We start from the raw sequence: 17,169 nt of genomic DNA, 5'->3' as shown, positions 1-17,169 counted from the left end.
CTTCTCTAGGGAACATAAACAACATCTAACTCGGTCACCTCTGTATCTTCAATATATGGCATGTGTTAGGCGCTCAGTATCGGAATGGCTGAATACATCAGCGATGGGGGATTATTAATACAGTTATGTTTACAGCGACCTTTCAAGAAAATGCACAATATGAAAATAACACTTGTCCAGCCCTTACTGGGTGCTGGGTTAAGACCTCTAGCCATCTCTCGTTTCCATCTTGTCACAGTTTGTCTCTGAGTTGAAGGAACTGAGGCTCACAGTGGTGAAGCACCTTGTCTGGCCTGCAAGGGCAAACCTCAGGCTGCGCGCCTCCAGAGCCCAGACTCTTGATCATAATATGATTTAAAAAAAATAAAATATACAGAATAATCAGGAGTGTCAGATGCTGGCGGGGAGGGTGCTTAGTGTGCAGCAGGTCCTGGGTTCAATCCCAAGAGCCTCCATTAAAATAAATTAAAAAGTAAATAAACCTAATTACCACCTCCCCCCTAAAGAAAAGTGTCGGATGCCTTAGTGAGGTCATTTAAAACAAGAGCAAGAAAAAGCGTCTCTCATTTCCCCCTTCCCAGTGTCTTCAGCTGCCCCCAGCTGCCAACCTGTCCCAAGCAATCCTTCCGTGACCAGATTATCCCCATGTGTAAGTCTCCTCAGTCCTTCAGAACCTCGGTGACCGGTCATCAGATTGGTAAACTGCTCTTGGTCTGAGGCACCTGCGTTTTAAAAGGATTTCATAACACCTAGCATGACAGAGAGACCCTGCTGAAAATATGTTCCGGGGCAGGCAGTCCTCTGGGGCCCTCCACGAGCCAGGCGCTGAAGACGGTCACGAAGCCTGTACTTCTGCCCATCTCTCTGGAAGTCCACTGTCTTCTTTGGGGGGGGGGGGGACTGCTCTGTCTTAACATCAGCTGCTTGTGTCTTGCCTCTCAGAGAGTCCAGGGCAGCGCACTGTTTGGTTTCTCGCTGAACTGGCAACCCGCACCTGTAGGGAAGGACGTACGTGCTGTGGCACCTTCACCTTCTCTGTGCGGCGGGCGTGCACACGTTAGCCCCGCCTGTGTGCCGGTAACTCCTCCGCTGGAGGCCACAGCCCTCTTCATTGCCGTGGCCGAGAGTAGCCCTCTGCCTGGAGCTGGCGCTGTCGTCTCGTCTCTTTATGGTCTCCATGACTAGGCGACGGTGGTGACTGGAAATTCCATAAACTCCCTTGTAATACCCAGCAAGTTCGTTTTGTCTCCGAGGTACGATGGGAATGAAATGTGAACACAAGAAGCAAGCGCTTTATAAACCTCCGGATTGCTCTTTGGCTCTATTCAATCGTATGTTCTTCTTTAAACACCCGTATGTACCTGCAGCCCGTAAAAATTAATGAAATGATAAAGTGTTTTGGGGTTGAGTGCACTGAATATGTGCTGGTGTTTGGAATTGAGCAGAATTATAAATATTAAAAAGAAGTGTGATTTGATTGCCAGGACCAGAAAAGAAGAAAATGTTCGTTGTCTTTCTTATGCGCCTCACATCACTTTGAAGTTAAATGCCTAAATACTTCATTAGCAGAGATTTTTAATGTCTGATTGAGAAGCAGCCTTCCATATAGTTTGGTTTTTCTTGCCAGTGTTCAAACAGGTGATGGCATCTTCTGAGGCAGAGCTGCTTTCTGCAGTGATGTCTGCACAAAACCGACTTTGACGGTCATGATGTTCTGTTCGCCAGGTGGTTTGAGTTGTGCAGATTTGTGTGTGTGTGGGGGGGGCTGATTAAATACATCTTGCATTTTAAATGGTCACAGTATATTTTTACGAGGGCTCCACACATTTCTGATTTTGTCCGTTCTAACTCTGCTCTTCGTCTGCCTGGCGTATCTCCAGCTCGGTGTGTGGTCAGCTCACGTGACTAAGGTTCAGGAAGGGACGCCAGGTGTACAAGGTTCGGCTCAAGGAGCAAGTTGCTTCCTATAAGAATCAGCACCAGCTCTCCTTCCTCGTTGCTTTCTAAACCTGCTAATGACACTACTGTTTGCTTCACCTATTTACGCGGGATGCCCCTGGAGGAACAAAAAAATACCACCATCTTTGTGCATCCAGAAAGCTGTGCTGATCAGCCAGTGGGAAGAGTACTGTAGGATGACCATCTTACCTCTCACTGATGCGTCTGCCGATCCCCACCCCCAAGTTCTGCGCACGTCTTTTCTGAACTCTTAAAGCCCTTGTGGGCAGCAGCGCATGGTTTAGCGAAGGCTGCTAAGCGTCCTCCTTCTCCCACAAGGCAACCAGTGCTGAAGACAGCAAGTCAGAGATAGAAGCCTTGGCCCCACCTTTCCAGCTTTGACTCCCTCCAATCCGTTATGCTCGCGGAAGTCCCGGAGCAAGGCTTCCTATCACCCAGGGCGTGGTTGGGAATTCCGTGCGATTGGCTCCCCGGGGACCTGTGCCACCTTGACTCATGGCTTACTCTCTTTGGAAAATCACAAGCCAATCTAAATAGCCCGACATTTCATAGTTAATGAGATACTTTATTGTTTTCTAAGCTTCCAGGAAGGCAAATGTCCCTTGTTGCAAGTTGCAAACCATTCAGGAGTGAAGAAAGCAGAGGCCAGAACCAGCCTGTAAAAATGTTACCTGCCCAGTTGATGCAAGCAGGTTTCAAAATTCCAGTAACTATAATCATGTCGCTCAGCATCTTTTGGTTCGCAGCCTGGGAACACTAATCTGTTCATGATCTATTGATTAATTTTTTTCAAATGTCTAATGCTTCTAATCCACCACTTCCACGCCCCGCCCCCCACCCCCACATTAGGAAGACTGTCATGCTAGATTGGTTTTTAAAACAACAGGAGAAAATATTGTGATTTGAAAAATAGGACATTGTATTTTACCAGAGAGTTTCTGACATCATCACATAAGAGCTGTAGTGGAAGAACACGTCGTTGAAATCAATTATTAAGCGCCTGCTGTGTGCGGCAGTCTTGGACTGGCATGGAAATGTTCGCTGGCGTTTCAAGCTGCACTGCTGATTGGGAGCTGCCTCTAGACTGAGATTTAGCGTTGCATGCCAGAGCTCTCAAAATAACCATACATAAAACCACGTTCAGAGTCAGCACGATGTCAGTGGGTCCAGCGAGGAGGGCAGAGACAAGCCAGAGGAATATAAGGCAGATAGGAATTTGGATTGCGTCCACGACCACTTTAAAATACACGAGCCTGCCTTTGGAGAGAGTGACATCTTAGCATCCTGCTGGAAACATTGTCAGAGTGCTTTAAAATACAATCCGAGGGAAATGAAATTCTGGGTTTTTTTTTAAGTGGACTTAAACAGCAGGAGTACAGTGCAGAGTGGAGGCTGCCAGACTTCGGGATCTGTGGGTCAGGAAATTAAAGAGAACAAATAGTTGAAGAACTAATGGGAATTTCCAGCTGTTTGCTTTGCGAGCACTGTTCCCCCTGCAAAGACTGTCGGGCAGCGGTGCCCTCCCACATCAGATCCACGCTGTAAGGGAGTTTGTGGAGCAAAGGTGAAGCAGCACTGCAAAAGATGCACAAGGGAAAGTTGCTTTGTGTTTGTGTTTGTGTTTGTTTTTGTTTTAATCGGTGTGGAAGTTTCTGTTTGGCGTCTCCCTGACACAGGAGTCCAGTTCTCAGGCCCAACGTTCCCAGGATCAGCTCCTGCCTGGGGACCTTGGGCTAGCATGTGTGGTCTGGAGAGCCACCTCTGTGGCTCAGTCGTTGGCTTTTGCTTTTAATGGGGGTACTGAGGCTTGAACCCAGGACCCTGTGCATGCTAAGCACGTGCTCTACCCCTGAGCCGTAGCCTCCCCCCCCCCCCCTCGCCCATGACAGTATCCCCTTCTGTGCTCAGCTGGAACTCTTCTGTTGTCCGCAAGCCTTAGCTCCAGATCACACTCAAGCTTCTCCCTGACTTATCCTGGGCTCCCTGGAGACTCAGACAAGTGCAAGAAAGTATTTTACCAGGGCTGGTTATATAATAGAATGTAGTTACTACCTAAAAAAAAAAAAACTTTGCTACGGAAAGTGTCAATCATATCCAAAAGGGCGGCATGGATAATGAACCATCAGAGGTTATCACGGAGGTAACGTCACATGGGGAAATCACACAGCATCTCACCCGCATCTAGAGATAAATATATCTAAAAGCTGTGGATATTAATTAAAACAACTGAAGTATTACTTGCATGCTTTATAATATTAACTCCTTCATATCATCACATAGTCAACAGTTAGATTTACTTGTTTCACAGTGTACTTTTATTTATATACATTAATTCGTTGCCATATTTATAGCTGTCGATGTAACAGTTTCTTTGTTCTATTCGGGTTCCAAAGAGCTCTGACTTTTTTCCCACTGGTTGTCGCCGTCACGGTCTTCCTGACCTCACCCATGAAGTTTCATTTGACATGTTTGTCTCTTGAATTTCCTGGAAACTGAGACTTGATCCTAAGGCTGTTTATTTCCAGGTTTTGCTTTTGTTACTGTTGTTGTTGGTTCGGCAAGAACATTACACAGGTAGTGTTACATCATTCCACCAAAAGATACGTCGTATCTGCTGCTCTTTCTTATTTATAAATATTTTTTATGTCAACAGCCCTGTATGCTTGCTTGGTCTAGAGCCTTATCTCCCTGAGAATGGTGGTAATTTATTATTTTTCATCTTTCAAAGATGCAAGCAGATATTACCCAAGACCCGATCCCTGCAACATTTTAAAGTTTTCATGTTGTCCTTATAGGCTCATATGCCAAGCCCTTTGGCAACGGTTCAGTGCTACGCACAAGTGCGACCTCAAGTGTCTGTCCCACGGCAAGCAAGGAGGATAAAGGGCAAACACAACCGTCATCTGCAATCGTCATTTTGTAAAAAGAAAGGTTGTTCAACAGCATAAAGGGGAAGAATGTTAACATGAGGCCAAAAGACAGAGTTATAAATTAAATACATATTTCTTTCTGGAAAATTCACCACACCGTCCTGATCTGTCATGCCACCATGGACAGGGGACATGGCATTCTGGACTCAAACAATGGACCACAATGGATGCACCATTGTTGCACACCGTGGTGTTGGTCAATATCTGCCAGAAAGTAATGTGAAAATTTGTCTAGCCAGCTTTATTGCTGAGAGTCTCTTTGACCTATGATGTATTCCAAATCATTACATGCAATTTTAAAAAGCTATTCTTTAATTCACTAAACAGGAACTGAGCACCAATTCTATGTCCTATTCTTAATCTGGGGTTTGGAATAGAAAATAGACGGGAATACAAATATAACAAAAATTAATAAAAACTCGGAGTGGAGACAATGATACAACAAAAAAGAAACTGAGAACTTGCATTGTTAGTTCTTGCCCTGCCTCCACGGAGTCTCACAGCCCTGGGCGTCTCATCGTCTCTGAGTGAATACAAGAAGGCATATTTGTCCTCCGCTTTGAAAATTAAGTAACATAATGAAAATTAGCTGAAGAATCAAAGGAAAACTTGGAAATGTAAGAAACAAAGCGATAATTTTTGGAACTCCATCTGGTTTCTCATGGTACCTGTTCTCACTGCAGTAGACGATGTGTTCTTCCTCAAAAGCCTCAAAACAAGATCCCTTGCACTTAGGATTTGTTGAAGTGGTCTTCCTTGTCTCCCCATCCACCCAACTCCTGCTAAGGAAACAGTGCTCCGAACCGGAAGTGACTTACATAAGTGGCTAGCGGTCGAGCCTCCTGGTCTCCAGTTCTGCACTCCTTCCTACTGCTCCGTACTGTCTGGGGTTCCTTCTGCACTAGGCACTCTGCACACGTGTGGTGTATTTTAATATTTCAGGGCACTGAGGCACAGGAGGGACGTAATCTGGTTTTGGAGAGCAGATGTGAGCCGGATTCAAAACAGCAGTGGCCACGGGGCTCCCGGGGACCCTCTCTCTGCTAATCACTTGCTCTCGTTGCCCTCCTGCTCCTGGCCTGGCAGCCCCTCTCCTCTCCTTTGCCCCTTCTAGTCCCCACCCTCCTGTCCTCTTGACATCAGCCTGAGGGCACTGATCCGTGTTTTCGGTGCTGGCTTTGTGTGCTGTTGACCTTGGCCAGTCAGTCTGACCGTGGGTTACCAATTCTCACTCCTTGAAGACAAGGAATAGCACACATTGAAATGCTTTACCTGGAAAGCTGAATTCAGTTCAGCTATTTCGGCTGGTATAGGATGTTTAAAAAAGTCAAATTTGAATGCCTTTATTTATTCATTTTTAATTGACGTACAGTCAGTTTACAATGTTGCATCAGTTTCTAGTATACAGCATAATGTTTCATACACATACATATATATATATATATTCTTTTTCATATTCTTTTCCCTTATAGGTTACGACAAGATATTGAATATAGTTCCCTGAGCTCTACAGTAGGACCTTGTTGTTTATCTATTTTATATATATAGTAGTGTGTATCTGCAAATCTCAAACTCCCAATTTAACCTTTCCCACCCTGTTTCCCCACTGGTAGCCATGAGTTTGTTTCCTATGTCTGTGCGTCTGTTTCTGTTTTGTTTTGTAAGTAAGTTCATTGGTGTCTTTTTTTTTAGATTCCACATATGAGCGATCTCATATGGTGTTTTTCTTTCTCTGTCTGGCTCACTTCACTTAGAATGACGATCTCCAGGTCCATCCGTGTTGCTGCAAATGGCATTATTTTCTGAATGTCTTTTTACCAGACCTGCACGTTCTCATTTGCCGTGCACTCTCCCATGGCCTCGTGGACTACGCGAGCCTTTTCTGCCCACTTCTCAGATCTGCCTGAAAGCATTTGCGTTGACTACCCTGGCCTGGCGTCTTCCCGACGGACTGTGACAGGCAGATCGCGGGTTCTTTCGGGGAGCAGACTCTGCTTTCCAGTTTACTAGGAGTCTCTTTTAAATCCAAAGCATTACCTGTGGCCTCTCTCTCGCTGGTCAGAGTTTAGTCTTGGCATGGCCAAGGTCGTAGTGTTGTGCACTCAGGGATGAGTCTTAGGGAGTTCGGGGGAGCGTGTGTGGGTGGGTCAGGGCGGTCCACGGGGGAAAAGCGTTCAGAGCAACGCAGGTAGAACGCATCACTGTGATTATCGTGTGTGCCTGAGAATCGTGAAGCAGTGCTTTGCAATTAACACCGTGTTCTTTGGGCAGAGATGCTGACTCACAAAAGACCCAGTAATATCTGCTGTCACACAGAAGGGCGCCCTCACTGCATTTGCGAACAGATTTTCCGGGAGGTGGAGCCCTGCGGAGAAGGCGAAGGGCCACGAGGCAGGGTGCGCTCCCCGCGGCTGCAGCGCGATTTTCACTTAAATCCCCTTCCATGCAGGTTGCCAATTTGGCCTGCTCCATCTCCAACAACGAGGAGGGGGTGAAACTGGTTCGGATGGCGGCCACGCAGATCGACAGCCTGTGTCCCCAGGTAAGCCCCTCCTGCGCTTCGGTTCAGCGGCGGGCTCCTTGGGGTCCGCTGCGCTCGGGGCCTCGTGTCCTGCCCTCTCGCCTCTCCCTGGGAGGTGCTGCCCTCCCTCCCGGGCCATTTCAAGTTCTGCCTTCCTCAGAAGGAGCGACCTCCTCCAGTCTCTTCAGGCTTTCTGGGGCGATTTTTCTCTTTCCCACTCGTACAGACTTCGTCCTGCTTGTTCTGGGCTGGTATTCAAATGCTCCCTTATCTATGCACCTTGTCTCAACAGCTAAATTATACACCTGCACGTGTAGAACAGGAGTTATATTCCCGCCACATCCGTGCTAAGTAAGACTTGTCTGGCAAACGCTTTTGAAACCTGAGGCTAACGACTGTAACTTAAAAAAAAGAAGAAGAAGAAGAAAAGCAAACAAAAACTAATCGTAGTCTGCTGCATCTTTTGTGTTTTGTTTGTCCTTCTGAACGCTGCGAACTGGCTTCTTTGTAGAAGCTTAGGGACCAGGGTTTCAACAAGGTCTTATACTTGCTTGCTCCTCTTTTGAAAGAGTGTGGTCAGCGCATCCCCGGCTTGTTTCTAACAAACAGGTCATCAACGCTGCTCTCACGCTGGCTGCCCGGCCGCAGAGCAAAGTCGCTCAGGACAACATGGACGTCTTCAAAGACCAGTGGGAAAAGCAGGTCCGAGTGCTGACGGAGGCCGTGGACGACATCACCTCCGTGGACGACTTCCTCTCCGTCTCAGGTAATCACTCACGGGCCCTTTGCAAGGCAGCTGAGGGAGCAGAGCAGGACGAGGAGCATCCTGCAGATGTCACGGGTCTGTGTGTTAAGTGCTCTCCTTGCCCTTTTGAGCTTTCAGCCATCCCTGCAGATGTGGTGGGCGTCTCTCTCTTGAAATTCTTCTCTGTTGTGCACGTTATTTCGAGACGCTGAGTCTGAGCATTGGGGGGGGGGGCGGGGAAACACAACTTTCCGATCAAGATGTTAGAAACCTGAAGAGATTATTTAACTAGACTTAGGTTCCTTTTTAGTTCCTGGAGTTTTTGTTTGTTTGTTTGTTTGTTTTTAATAGAATGGCCTTTGATGCATCTGAATCACCCATCTGAAAAGGTATGGGATATGAGATTGGTTATGTTTAAATATCAAAAAATCAACTAGTTATTCCAATTTGGCTGTGTTAAGGGGTTTTCTTGTTTTGTTTGTTTTTTTCCCCAATAAGTGCAGTTACCCGGATCTGTGATAAGCCAGGAGGAAATGTTAGCCACAGAATGAACCCATTTGAAGGCACCTGGTAGCTCTTGAGGCTTTGAGCCTTTGTCCGTAAGGCTGTGTTAAGGAAGTGAGAGAAAGTAAACAGAACTAGTCAGCCCAGGGGACTGTGTTCCATATCTTGTAATAACCCTTAATGAAAAAGAATATGAAAACGAATATATGTGTGTATATCTGCATGACTGGGACACTGTGCTGCACACCAGAAACTGACACATTGTAACTGACTATACTTCAATTTAAGTAATTAATGAATTTTAAAAAAGAAGAAATTGGAACTTTCTTCCTTATAAATGAAGCCAGACCGAAAGATGATAGTGCATTTGAATAACGGTGCAGTCAGTTTGACCTTTAACCGGACTCATCAGTGCTGTTTCAACATTGGGCTACCAGCCAGCTAATGGGCCTTTTTCCAAACACATTTGACCAAACACATTTGGCCCAGTTCACCTAGAAGAGTTTCTTTGGGAGAAGTCGGGGAGGAGGTCGCTGGAAACATCAACCTCTTTGCGAGGCATTAAAATAACCCAATGACCCTTGAAAATTCAAATTGGCCAGGTGTTGACTCTACCCGCAGGTGCATGGAATGCAGACCTGCCAACTCAGGTGTGCCCCGGCCTGGACAGGGACCTCCTGAGGTCTGAGCGGGAGGGGCTGTGGCACTATTTGGGGGATCCAGGCAGACAGGGCCTTTCGCTGCAACAGCGTGGTTGGGGTTTCTGCGGGGATGGTTAATCTATTTGGAAACTTTTTTCTGGTTGTAGTCTTTATTTTCATGAAGAAACAGGTAATGGATTCCCACTGGGGGCCTGTGTTTAAAGCTTGTCTGAGAGTCTGTAGACCTGATGGATGATGAAAAAGCCAACTTTGAAATCATGGAGGGCAAGGCAAGCTAGACGGGAAGCAATGAGGGAGCAGGTGCTCAGTGTCTCATTTGCCTGACCCTCTGCTGTTTGCTTTAATTCTCACCAAAGTTCTGTCAGATAGGCGTCACTGTTCTGAGTCTTCTTTGAGAAAAGTAGATCGCTCAGAGGGTAGATAACTTGGCAGAGTTGCTCTTAAAATCGAGATTATCCTCTTTTCAAAATCAGTATGGTTCTCAGTAAGTCAAGACAGAAGGGCATTTTCCTCTGTTGCTTCCAGGTTTCGTGACAGCTCCCTTGTCCCCCACCCCGCTCTGGCCCCTTCATTCCACTCTCTCATCCTTTCCAGAAACCTGTCTTGTTCTTCACTCCCAAAGGGCTCGGTTTTTTGACGACCTGTCAAAGAAGCTGTTCCTTTCAACACACCCGTTTCTAGGGATTGGCTGATGAAGATCTCAGGACGATGCCATTCTTGGGACTCTTGCCTCCCTGATGGCTGAGTCCTAACGACTTAAAAGATACCCGAGAAATGCATCTCTCATGAGGGGATTGGAAACTGGATAGGCTTGCTGGGGATTCGGGTGGTGGGGACAGAAGGATTGCCGCCAGGACTGGGCATCTAGTAAGTGGTCAGTCCTTGCTGGGATGGTGAGAGGGGTCCCCAGCAATGGGTAGGGGAACTCTCTAACCAGCCTCGCCTCTCACACAGCCATCCTAATAGCCCCTGGAAATCTTACTCTTGCCGCCCTTCTGTTTACAAATGAGTAGAAAACACCCATATACTACCTTTTTCAAAGCAGAATCATCTCAGAACTTAAAACTTCCCCAATTCATCCTTTTCTTGAAATGCATGTAGGAAAATTTCCGAGGGTAGAGAAAAGAGAGGTGAGGCCGTCTTATCTCAGACTGTTTCAATAGCACAAAGCTTTTCTTAATTTTTTCCACCGGGCCTGCCTCTCTGCCATCTTTCTCCCTGCCATCCCTTTGTGCATCTCATTATTACCAGCAACAAGAAATGGCTGTGGCTTCCGCTGATAACACTGCGCCGTCCAACCCCAGTGGTACAGGTGCCATGGCATGCCATGACGGGGAAATGAACAGGCACTGTCAGGGAGCCAGTCTTGGCAGGGCCCGCCGAAGCTTGCCTTTGGAGTTGACAGTCAGAGGTGGCAGGCACCTTTCCACAGATGGGCTTGACAAATAACGGCACAGCCCCCTCCGTCCTGCTGGTAGACCGTGGACACGGACCAATCGTTGGGGAAACTCCTCATTGCCACTCTGAGCTGGAGCCAAAACATTTGCATCAGTAAATTGCAAGTTTGGCCCAGGAGATATTTTGGAATGGCACTAATGACATTTTATGTCTCAGTTTCTTCTTAAGGGAATATCTATTCTGGCAGGAAACTCTATTTTGAAAACAAAAAAAGTTTTGTTTTGTTTTTTTAAAGAATTTCTCTCTTTTTTTTTTCTTTTTTCATGCTACCTGAACATGTATGTCTGAGTCCTTAATTTGTCCATATGAAATGCAGCAAGTCTGGGGAGCGATGATGCTATTAACGTTACAGGAGCAAATCCAATTTTCAGATGTGGTCTGCGCTCATAAAAATGTGAAATGGCTGTGTTAGAACACTTAAAGTTTTCCCAGTGGGCAAAAACTACAATTTTTAATAGTGTCTTAAAATGAGCATCTTGGCATTAACCACATGACAGTTTAATTCTTGGGCTTGGCTCAGAAAATAGCAAGCATCTAAGATCTGAAAAAGCTATTAACTCCATCCCATAATGTCTAAAAATTTTTTTTTGTCTGCCTTTTCCCTTTTTTTTTTTTTTTTTGACTCCAGGGTCTTGAGTTAGTTTCCTTAAAAAATTCACAGAATGAACTTTGTTTCTGAATTTAAAAACCATAGCTTTATAGCTTATAAGGACTAAGTAGTTTGGTCATTAGTGACTTTTTAACAAAACTGCATCTTTTCTTTTGAGATAGTAAGGTTGCAAAACTCCAAGGAAGTTTATCACAAAAAACGTTGCAGTCAAATGTTTCATGATGGTTAAATACCGGACTTCACATCTGGGCATCACGTCCAAAGTATCTAAGTGGTTTATGCCAACGACAGAATCATCTCTGGAATACACATGCTTTTTATTATTACTCTCTCATTTATGTTATTTTCTACTTGGAACAGCATTCCTGTCTCTTTACTTAATGAATTCTTTCTCTTGAGAATACCCGAGGATAAAAATATGTAGCTGATTATTCCCCTTCAATGGACATGTTTATTTAGAATTTCTTCTTTGATTCTTCTGCCGTGTGCAAGGTGCTGTCAGATATGAAAGTATGAATCCAGTGTGGATTCTGCCTTCAAATTACTTGCTGCCCTTTTTGCTAGATAGGAGACAAGAGCGCTTCTAAACCTGTGAGCCCCAGACCTCAGGGTGTAGAGACCAGAAGTGGAGAAGTTATTACAAGGGGTCTAGGAATCCATAAGTTACAGCAAAGTGTGTTACAGCTCAGTGTTACAGCTCAGTGTGACAGCAACCTGGATGCTGGCGAGAGACCAAGCAGCACTCGAAGGGTTGGAGAACTCAGGTTTATTATGCCAATGGGCCCAGAGGAGTTAACACTCCAAGCTCTAGACCCCATCTGTAGGTTTACACGGGCTTTTATAGGCTACCAGTCAAGACTTTGCAACATTTTGCAACATCATATGCAAATAATGTATAACAAAGTGGACCAATCAAGAATGAGCTTTATGCAAATGAGGTGTTAGAAATGGACCATTCAGGAGTGATAGAAATGGACCAATCAGGAGTGAGCTTTGGGAACAAATAGAATCTTAGGGGTAAGTTCCGCTTTACTAGAAGCAAGCTGTTTTACAGAAGCAAAAAAAAAAAAACTAGATAATGGCACCAGTGGGAAAGTAGTGGCCCTGGCTGGGGGTCCTGCCAGTCTTTTCATGGGGCTTCCCACCTCATATATACATACCAAGTGTGATTTTGTGATCAAATAATATGTCTACAAAAACAGGTCTAGCTCTTTTTCAGATACATTGTTGGTACTTAGGTTAATAAAATGCAAATCTGTGTAAAAACATTCTTGATCGTAGTGGCTTTTACATATATGTACTAACCATTGGTATAACTACTGTCATGAGAGAATTTTGATTCCTTTTTTTTGTGAAAGGGGCACCTCTAATTGGGGAAAGCTGGGAAAGGCTGAGTAAACTAGCTCAACATTTCAAAAGAAAAAGTTGATTCAGAAAACTGAGTCAGTGAGTAAACTGTAAATTAGTAAAATTAATACTTTATTCACTGATGATCAACCTGAATAACCATTGAGGAGATTAATTGACAATTTGATTAAAAGCAATGCTATTAATATCATGGCCTCCTTCAAATATGTCTCCATTGACCCTTGAAAACCTTGGAGGTGAGGGGCACTAACGTTTCTTTACACAGTCGAAAATCTGCATGTAACTCTACAGTCAGCCCTGCTTATCTGAGGTTCATCTGTGGATTCAACTGGGCTCCACAGTATTGAGGTATTTACCTTTGAAAAAATCTGCATATAAGAGGACCAGCACACTTCAAACTCCTGTTATTCAAGGGTCAACTGTCATCACACCTATCAAAGCATATTCTTTTTCTTGCTTTCTTATTAAATTCGTTGCATATTTAAATTTGGGAAAGAGTTTTTAAAAAACTATCATTTCGTTTTAAGATATTAGGTCGCAAATTGGCTTCTTAATTTTTAAATTTTGTTAACTCCAGAGACATTAGTATCTAAGATCATGAGCACATTCCTCTGTTTTGCATTCAGTTCCAAAATCCCATCTTTTTAAACTATGCACAGCAAAGTGCGACCTCTGCCTATTCTTATATCTTGTTATTCAGAGAAAATGGCACTTGGTTGCTACTTTTGATGTGAAGACCTTTTCGGTTGCTCAGTTTCAGGGACCAGGGATTATTTTATTGTCTGGAGGAACGCAGCAGGGCAGTAAGGGAGTCCTATTGGTTTGTTAATTTATTAATTTAGTTATTTTTTTGGTGGAAGTACCAGGGATTGAACCTAGGACCTTGTGCACGCTAAGCACACACTGCCACTGAGCTACCCCCTCTCCCCTAGGGAGCCCTACTGAAATTAACATTTTGTATTTAAAATCCTGTGCCGTTTCATTTGCGTAAACCTTTTTTCTCTCAGGTGCTCTTTTAGGTGAGTTTGCGTGATCCAATCCAAGACCTCGCAAAGGGGTGCTTTCCAAAAGTTCCTTAGTAAAAATGAAAACTTCCAAGTCTCTGTTTTCACAACCGTTTTTCTCTTTTACTCAGAACAATATCAGCGTTCAGAAAGTACCACTTCTTGTGAATTTAAGAGAACTAAATATTAACATGTAAACATTCCGTTTATTTTTTCTATTCTAATTTCTATTTGAAATGAAAGACCTAGAGGAGGAAGGAATCAGAAATGGATAAATAGTTGAGTGAGGAAATCGTATTGTCTGGGGTCCTTTAAGGAACATCTGTTATACTTTGCAATTTTCTTTCCAGTGTCCCCTAAGAACGAACGTTCCCTCTGAGTGGTTGGTTTAATGTAAGTAGGAGAGATGCGCAGGGACTGGGATTTTCTGAGAGTATCCTCCCAGCTCTCTTTCCTTAGGAATTTAAAAATCAGAACTAGCTCTGGAAACTTCTTAAAAGGGTAATCATTTCTTTTAATCCTTTATTAAGTGTTCATTGACTTTGGTAGTTATAATTTCTTAAGTGTTACTGGATTACTTAAGACTACTTCCAAATTGGTTCTGTTTGTTAGTGGGGGGGGTGTGCATGTGTGTGTGTATTTTCAGCTTTAGTTCTTTTCTTTATCCAGAGCACTAAACTTTTTGATCATTTCCTTAGAATGCTGTCTCTAAAGAATGGTTAAGGGACATAATCACAGATCTCGCATTGGACATGAGAAAGACAAAATTGCACACTTGCAAAGCTGTGAGGGGCCAGATTGCATGTTTTCTCTAGGCTGGTGGAGAGGGAAGCCTCTCACCTTGCCTACTTGGATTCTACTTTGGACAACGGTGGAGCGTGGTCCCTGACCTTGACTCCAGTCTGAGGGAACCAGCTGCAGAATGGACTGCATTTTAGTCATGAGGAACTCTGCGACCCTCTTCACCTGACCAGTTTCCCATTGCATGTACTGTGTGCATGACACGGTATTAGAAGACTGATGGGCTGATGTGTGTTCATTTTACAGTTTCCGTTAAATGCTTCCTTAATAAAAAAACATGATCCAACTAACATCAGCCAAGTGTGACTCTGGCCACGTCTAGAAACATTTCTGCTTTGTCAGGGTGGCTTCCTGTTCGTCTCTGCAATCACTCTTAAAAGACTTTTTCACGCAATAAACCTGAAACATTGAAACAAAGAAAGGGGTTGTTTTTTAATTTAGTGCTTCTCAATATGTGGTTCCCCAAACTGGCAGCAGTAGCATCACCTGGGAACTTAGTAGAAATGCAATTTCTTGGGCCCCAGACCTAGTGAATCAGAAACCCTGGAATTGGAGACCAGCAGTTTCTATGACGTTGCAAGTCTTCCAGTTGATGTTCAAGTTTGAGAACCACTATTGTAACTACAAAGTACGGTTTAAAAATACAATTTCCATGTTATTAGGCATGTCTTGAGATGTGTGAGGGGACGGCTTATGAGGGTTAATGACCCTTCGATTGGTTTTTAAGTGTGTGAGTGGGGTAAAGTCATATAAATGTGTGTGCGTCCTCTCCACAGAAAACCACATCTTGGAGGATGTGAACAAGTGTGTGATCGCCCTTCAGGAGGGCGACGTGGACACCCTGGACAGGACCGCGGGGGCCATCAGGGGCCGGGCCGCTCGCGTGATTCACATCATCAATGCGGAGATGGAGAACTACGAAGCCGGCGTTTACACTGAGAAGGTGCTGGAAGCTACGAAACTGCTCTCGGAGACAGGTAACCATGGATGTTAGATTTGGCCAAAATGTCAGGACCGTGATTAAATTCTGTACCTGAATAAATCTGCTTCATTGTTTTTCCATAGGTCTTTCTGCTGCTGAATTACACATGATCACAAAAGGGGTGCTCTTTATTTTTTGAGTTTGAATTGAAATACTTTAGCCGATAACAATGTATTGTTTTGCGTGTATGTACTGCTCTGTGACTTTTATGCATTATCATTTGATTCTCACAAGGACCTTACAAAGTAGGCAGAGTTTTATGAGCTCTCATTACAGGTGTGAAAATGGAGTTTTGAATCAGTCAAGAGACTGGAAAAGAATCACAACTCTTAAAAAAATACATAGTGGATATGTGATTGGCACTTGGAATCTTGAACTTGAAAAACATTTCTCCATCTATTTCTGGAGAAGAGAAAAACTTTTTTAGTAGTTTTTCCTCTTGACAAGTGTCTCTTGGCTTCAGACCCTTCCTAAGGTCCCTCATGCCTTGTGCCATTTGTGTATGTCGGGGAATGAGAGGAAAGAGGAGGTCCAGGAAAGGAGAGAAAAACCAAAGGCTAGAGAAAGAGAATTTAACTCTACATTGGATGGAGTTATGAATGGATAATGAATCGAGTCCTGTGTATTCACAGAAGGAACTCTCCTCAAATTTGGAGGGCGGTTCTTCTCAGGTCTGGCCGTGGACTTTGGAACCCACTGGGCTTTTAAAAAATAGACATGGTCTCTGTAAGGTCAGAAATGGCAGGGTTTCAAGTTCTACATGCTAAGACATGCTGTAGAAACACGTTTCCTTCTCCAGAGGAAAGGTTATTGACAAAGACTTCTGTTAACATTGGTTAGTCTAGAACAGCAAGGGAAGACAACAGATACACAGACTGGTTGCTCTCTCTGACATCTAAGCAGAAAAGGAAGAGTGTCATGTCACACAGTAAACAGCACGTCTAGTGATTGTCCCTCTTGAGAATCCTCACGGACTTAGAATGAGACGTAATCACCGTAACAGTAATAATAAGACATATCCACATTTTAATTGGCTGAAATTCGGCACTGTTTGCTTTCAAATAGGCTTGCCCTTAGCACTCACTAAGGCAATACAATGCAAGCCACACAGTATCTCTCTTCTCATTTGGAAGAATTAGAAACCCGTATTTTACTGTCCAATTTAAGGACTTTTTTTTTTTTTTTACCCTTAAGAAGAATCTCTCACATTTCTGGATCTCTCAGTTCCTAGCCCATTACTTTTTTTTTTTAATTGAGTTATAGTCAGGTTACAATGTCATGTCAATTTCTGGGGTACAGCACAATTTTTCAGTCATACATGAATATACATATATTCTTTATATTCTTTTTCACCATGAGCTAGTACAAGATCTTGTATATATTTCCCGGTGCTATGCAGTATAAACTTGTTTATCTATTCTATATATACCTGTCAGTATCTACAAATCTCAAACTCCTAGTCAGTCCCTTCCCACCCCCCCCTCCCCCCGGCAACCACAAGCTTGTCTTCTATGGCTGTGAGTCTGTTTCTGTTTTATATTTAAGTTCATTATCTTCTTCTTCTTTTTTATTTTAGATTCCACATATGAGCGATCTCATATGGTATTTTTCTTTCTCTTTCTGGC

The 17,169-nt window shown here is 44.0% G+C and overlaps 1 protein-coding gene across 5 annotated transcripts in view; it reads left to right on the top strand.

The window, feature by feature from the left end:
• The window catches only part of CTNNA2 (catenin alpha 2), a 944,650-nt gene that overhangs the window by 843,353 nt on the left and 84,128 nt on the right, over positions 1 to 17,169 (top strand). For all 5 annotated transcript variants that reach the window (XM_064481973.1, XM_064481977.1, XM_064481975.1 and 2 more), the window contains 3 exons: positions 7,339 to 7,431; positions 8,020 to 8,176; positions 15,339 to 15,539. In XM_064481973.1, the coding sequence (XP_064338043.1) occupies positions 7,339 to 7,431; positions 8,020 to 8,176; positions 15,339 to 15,539 (451 nt within the window). The remainder of the gene's footprint in view (positions 1 to 7,338; positions 7,432 to 8,019; positions 8,177 to 15,338; positions 15,540 to 17,169) is intronic.

This window comes from Camelus dromedarius, chromosome 33, assembly GCF_036321535.1.
Source record: "Camelus dromedarius isolate mCamDro1 chromosome 33, mCamDro1.pat, whole genome shotgun sequence".
Lineage (NCBI taxonomy): Eukaryota > Metazoa > Chordata > Mammalia > Artiodactyla > Camelidae > Camelus > Camelus dromedarius.
The sequence above is the reverse complement of the archived record's forward strand: the minus strand, read 5'-3'. Positions and strand labels throughout refer to the sequence as shown.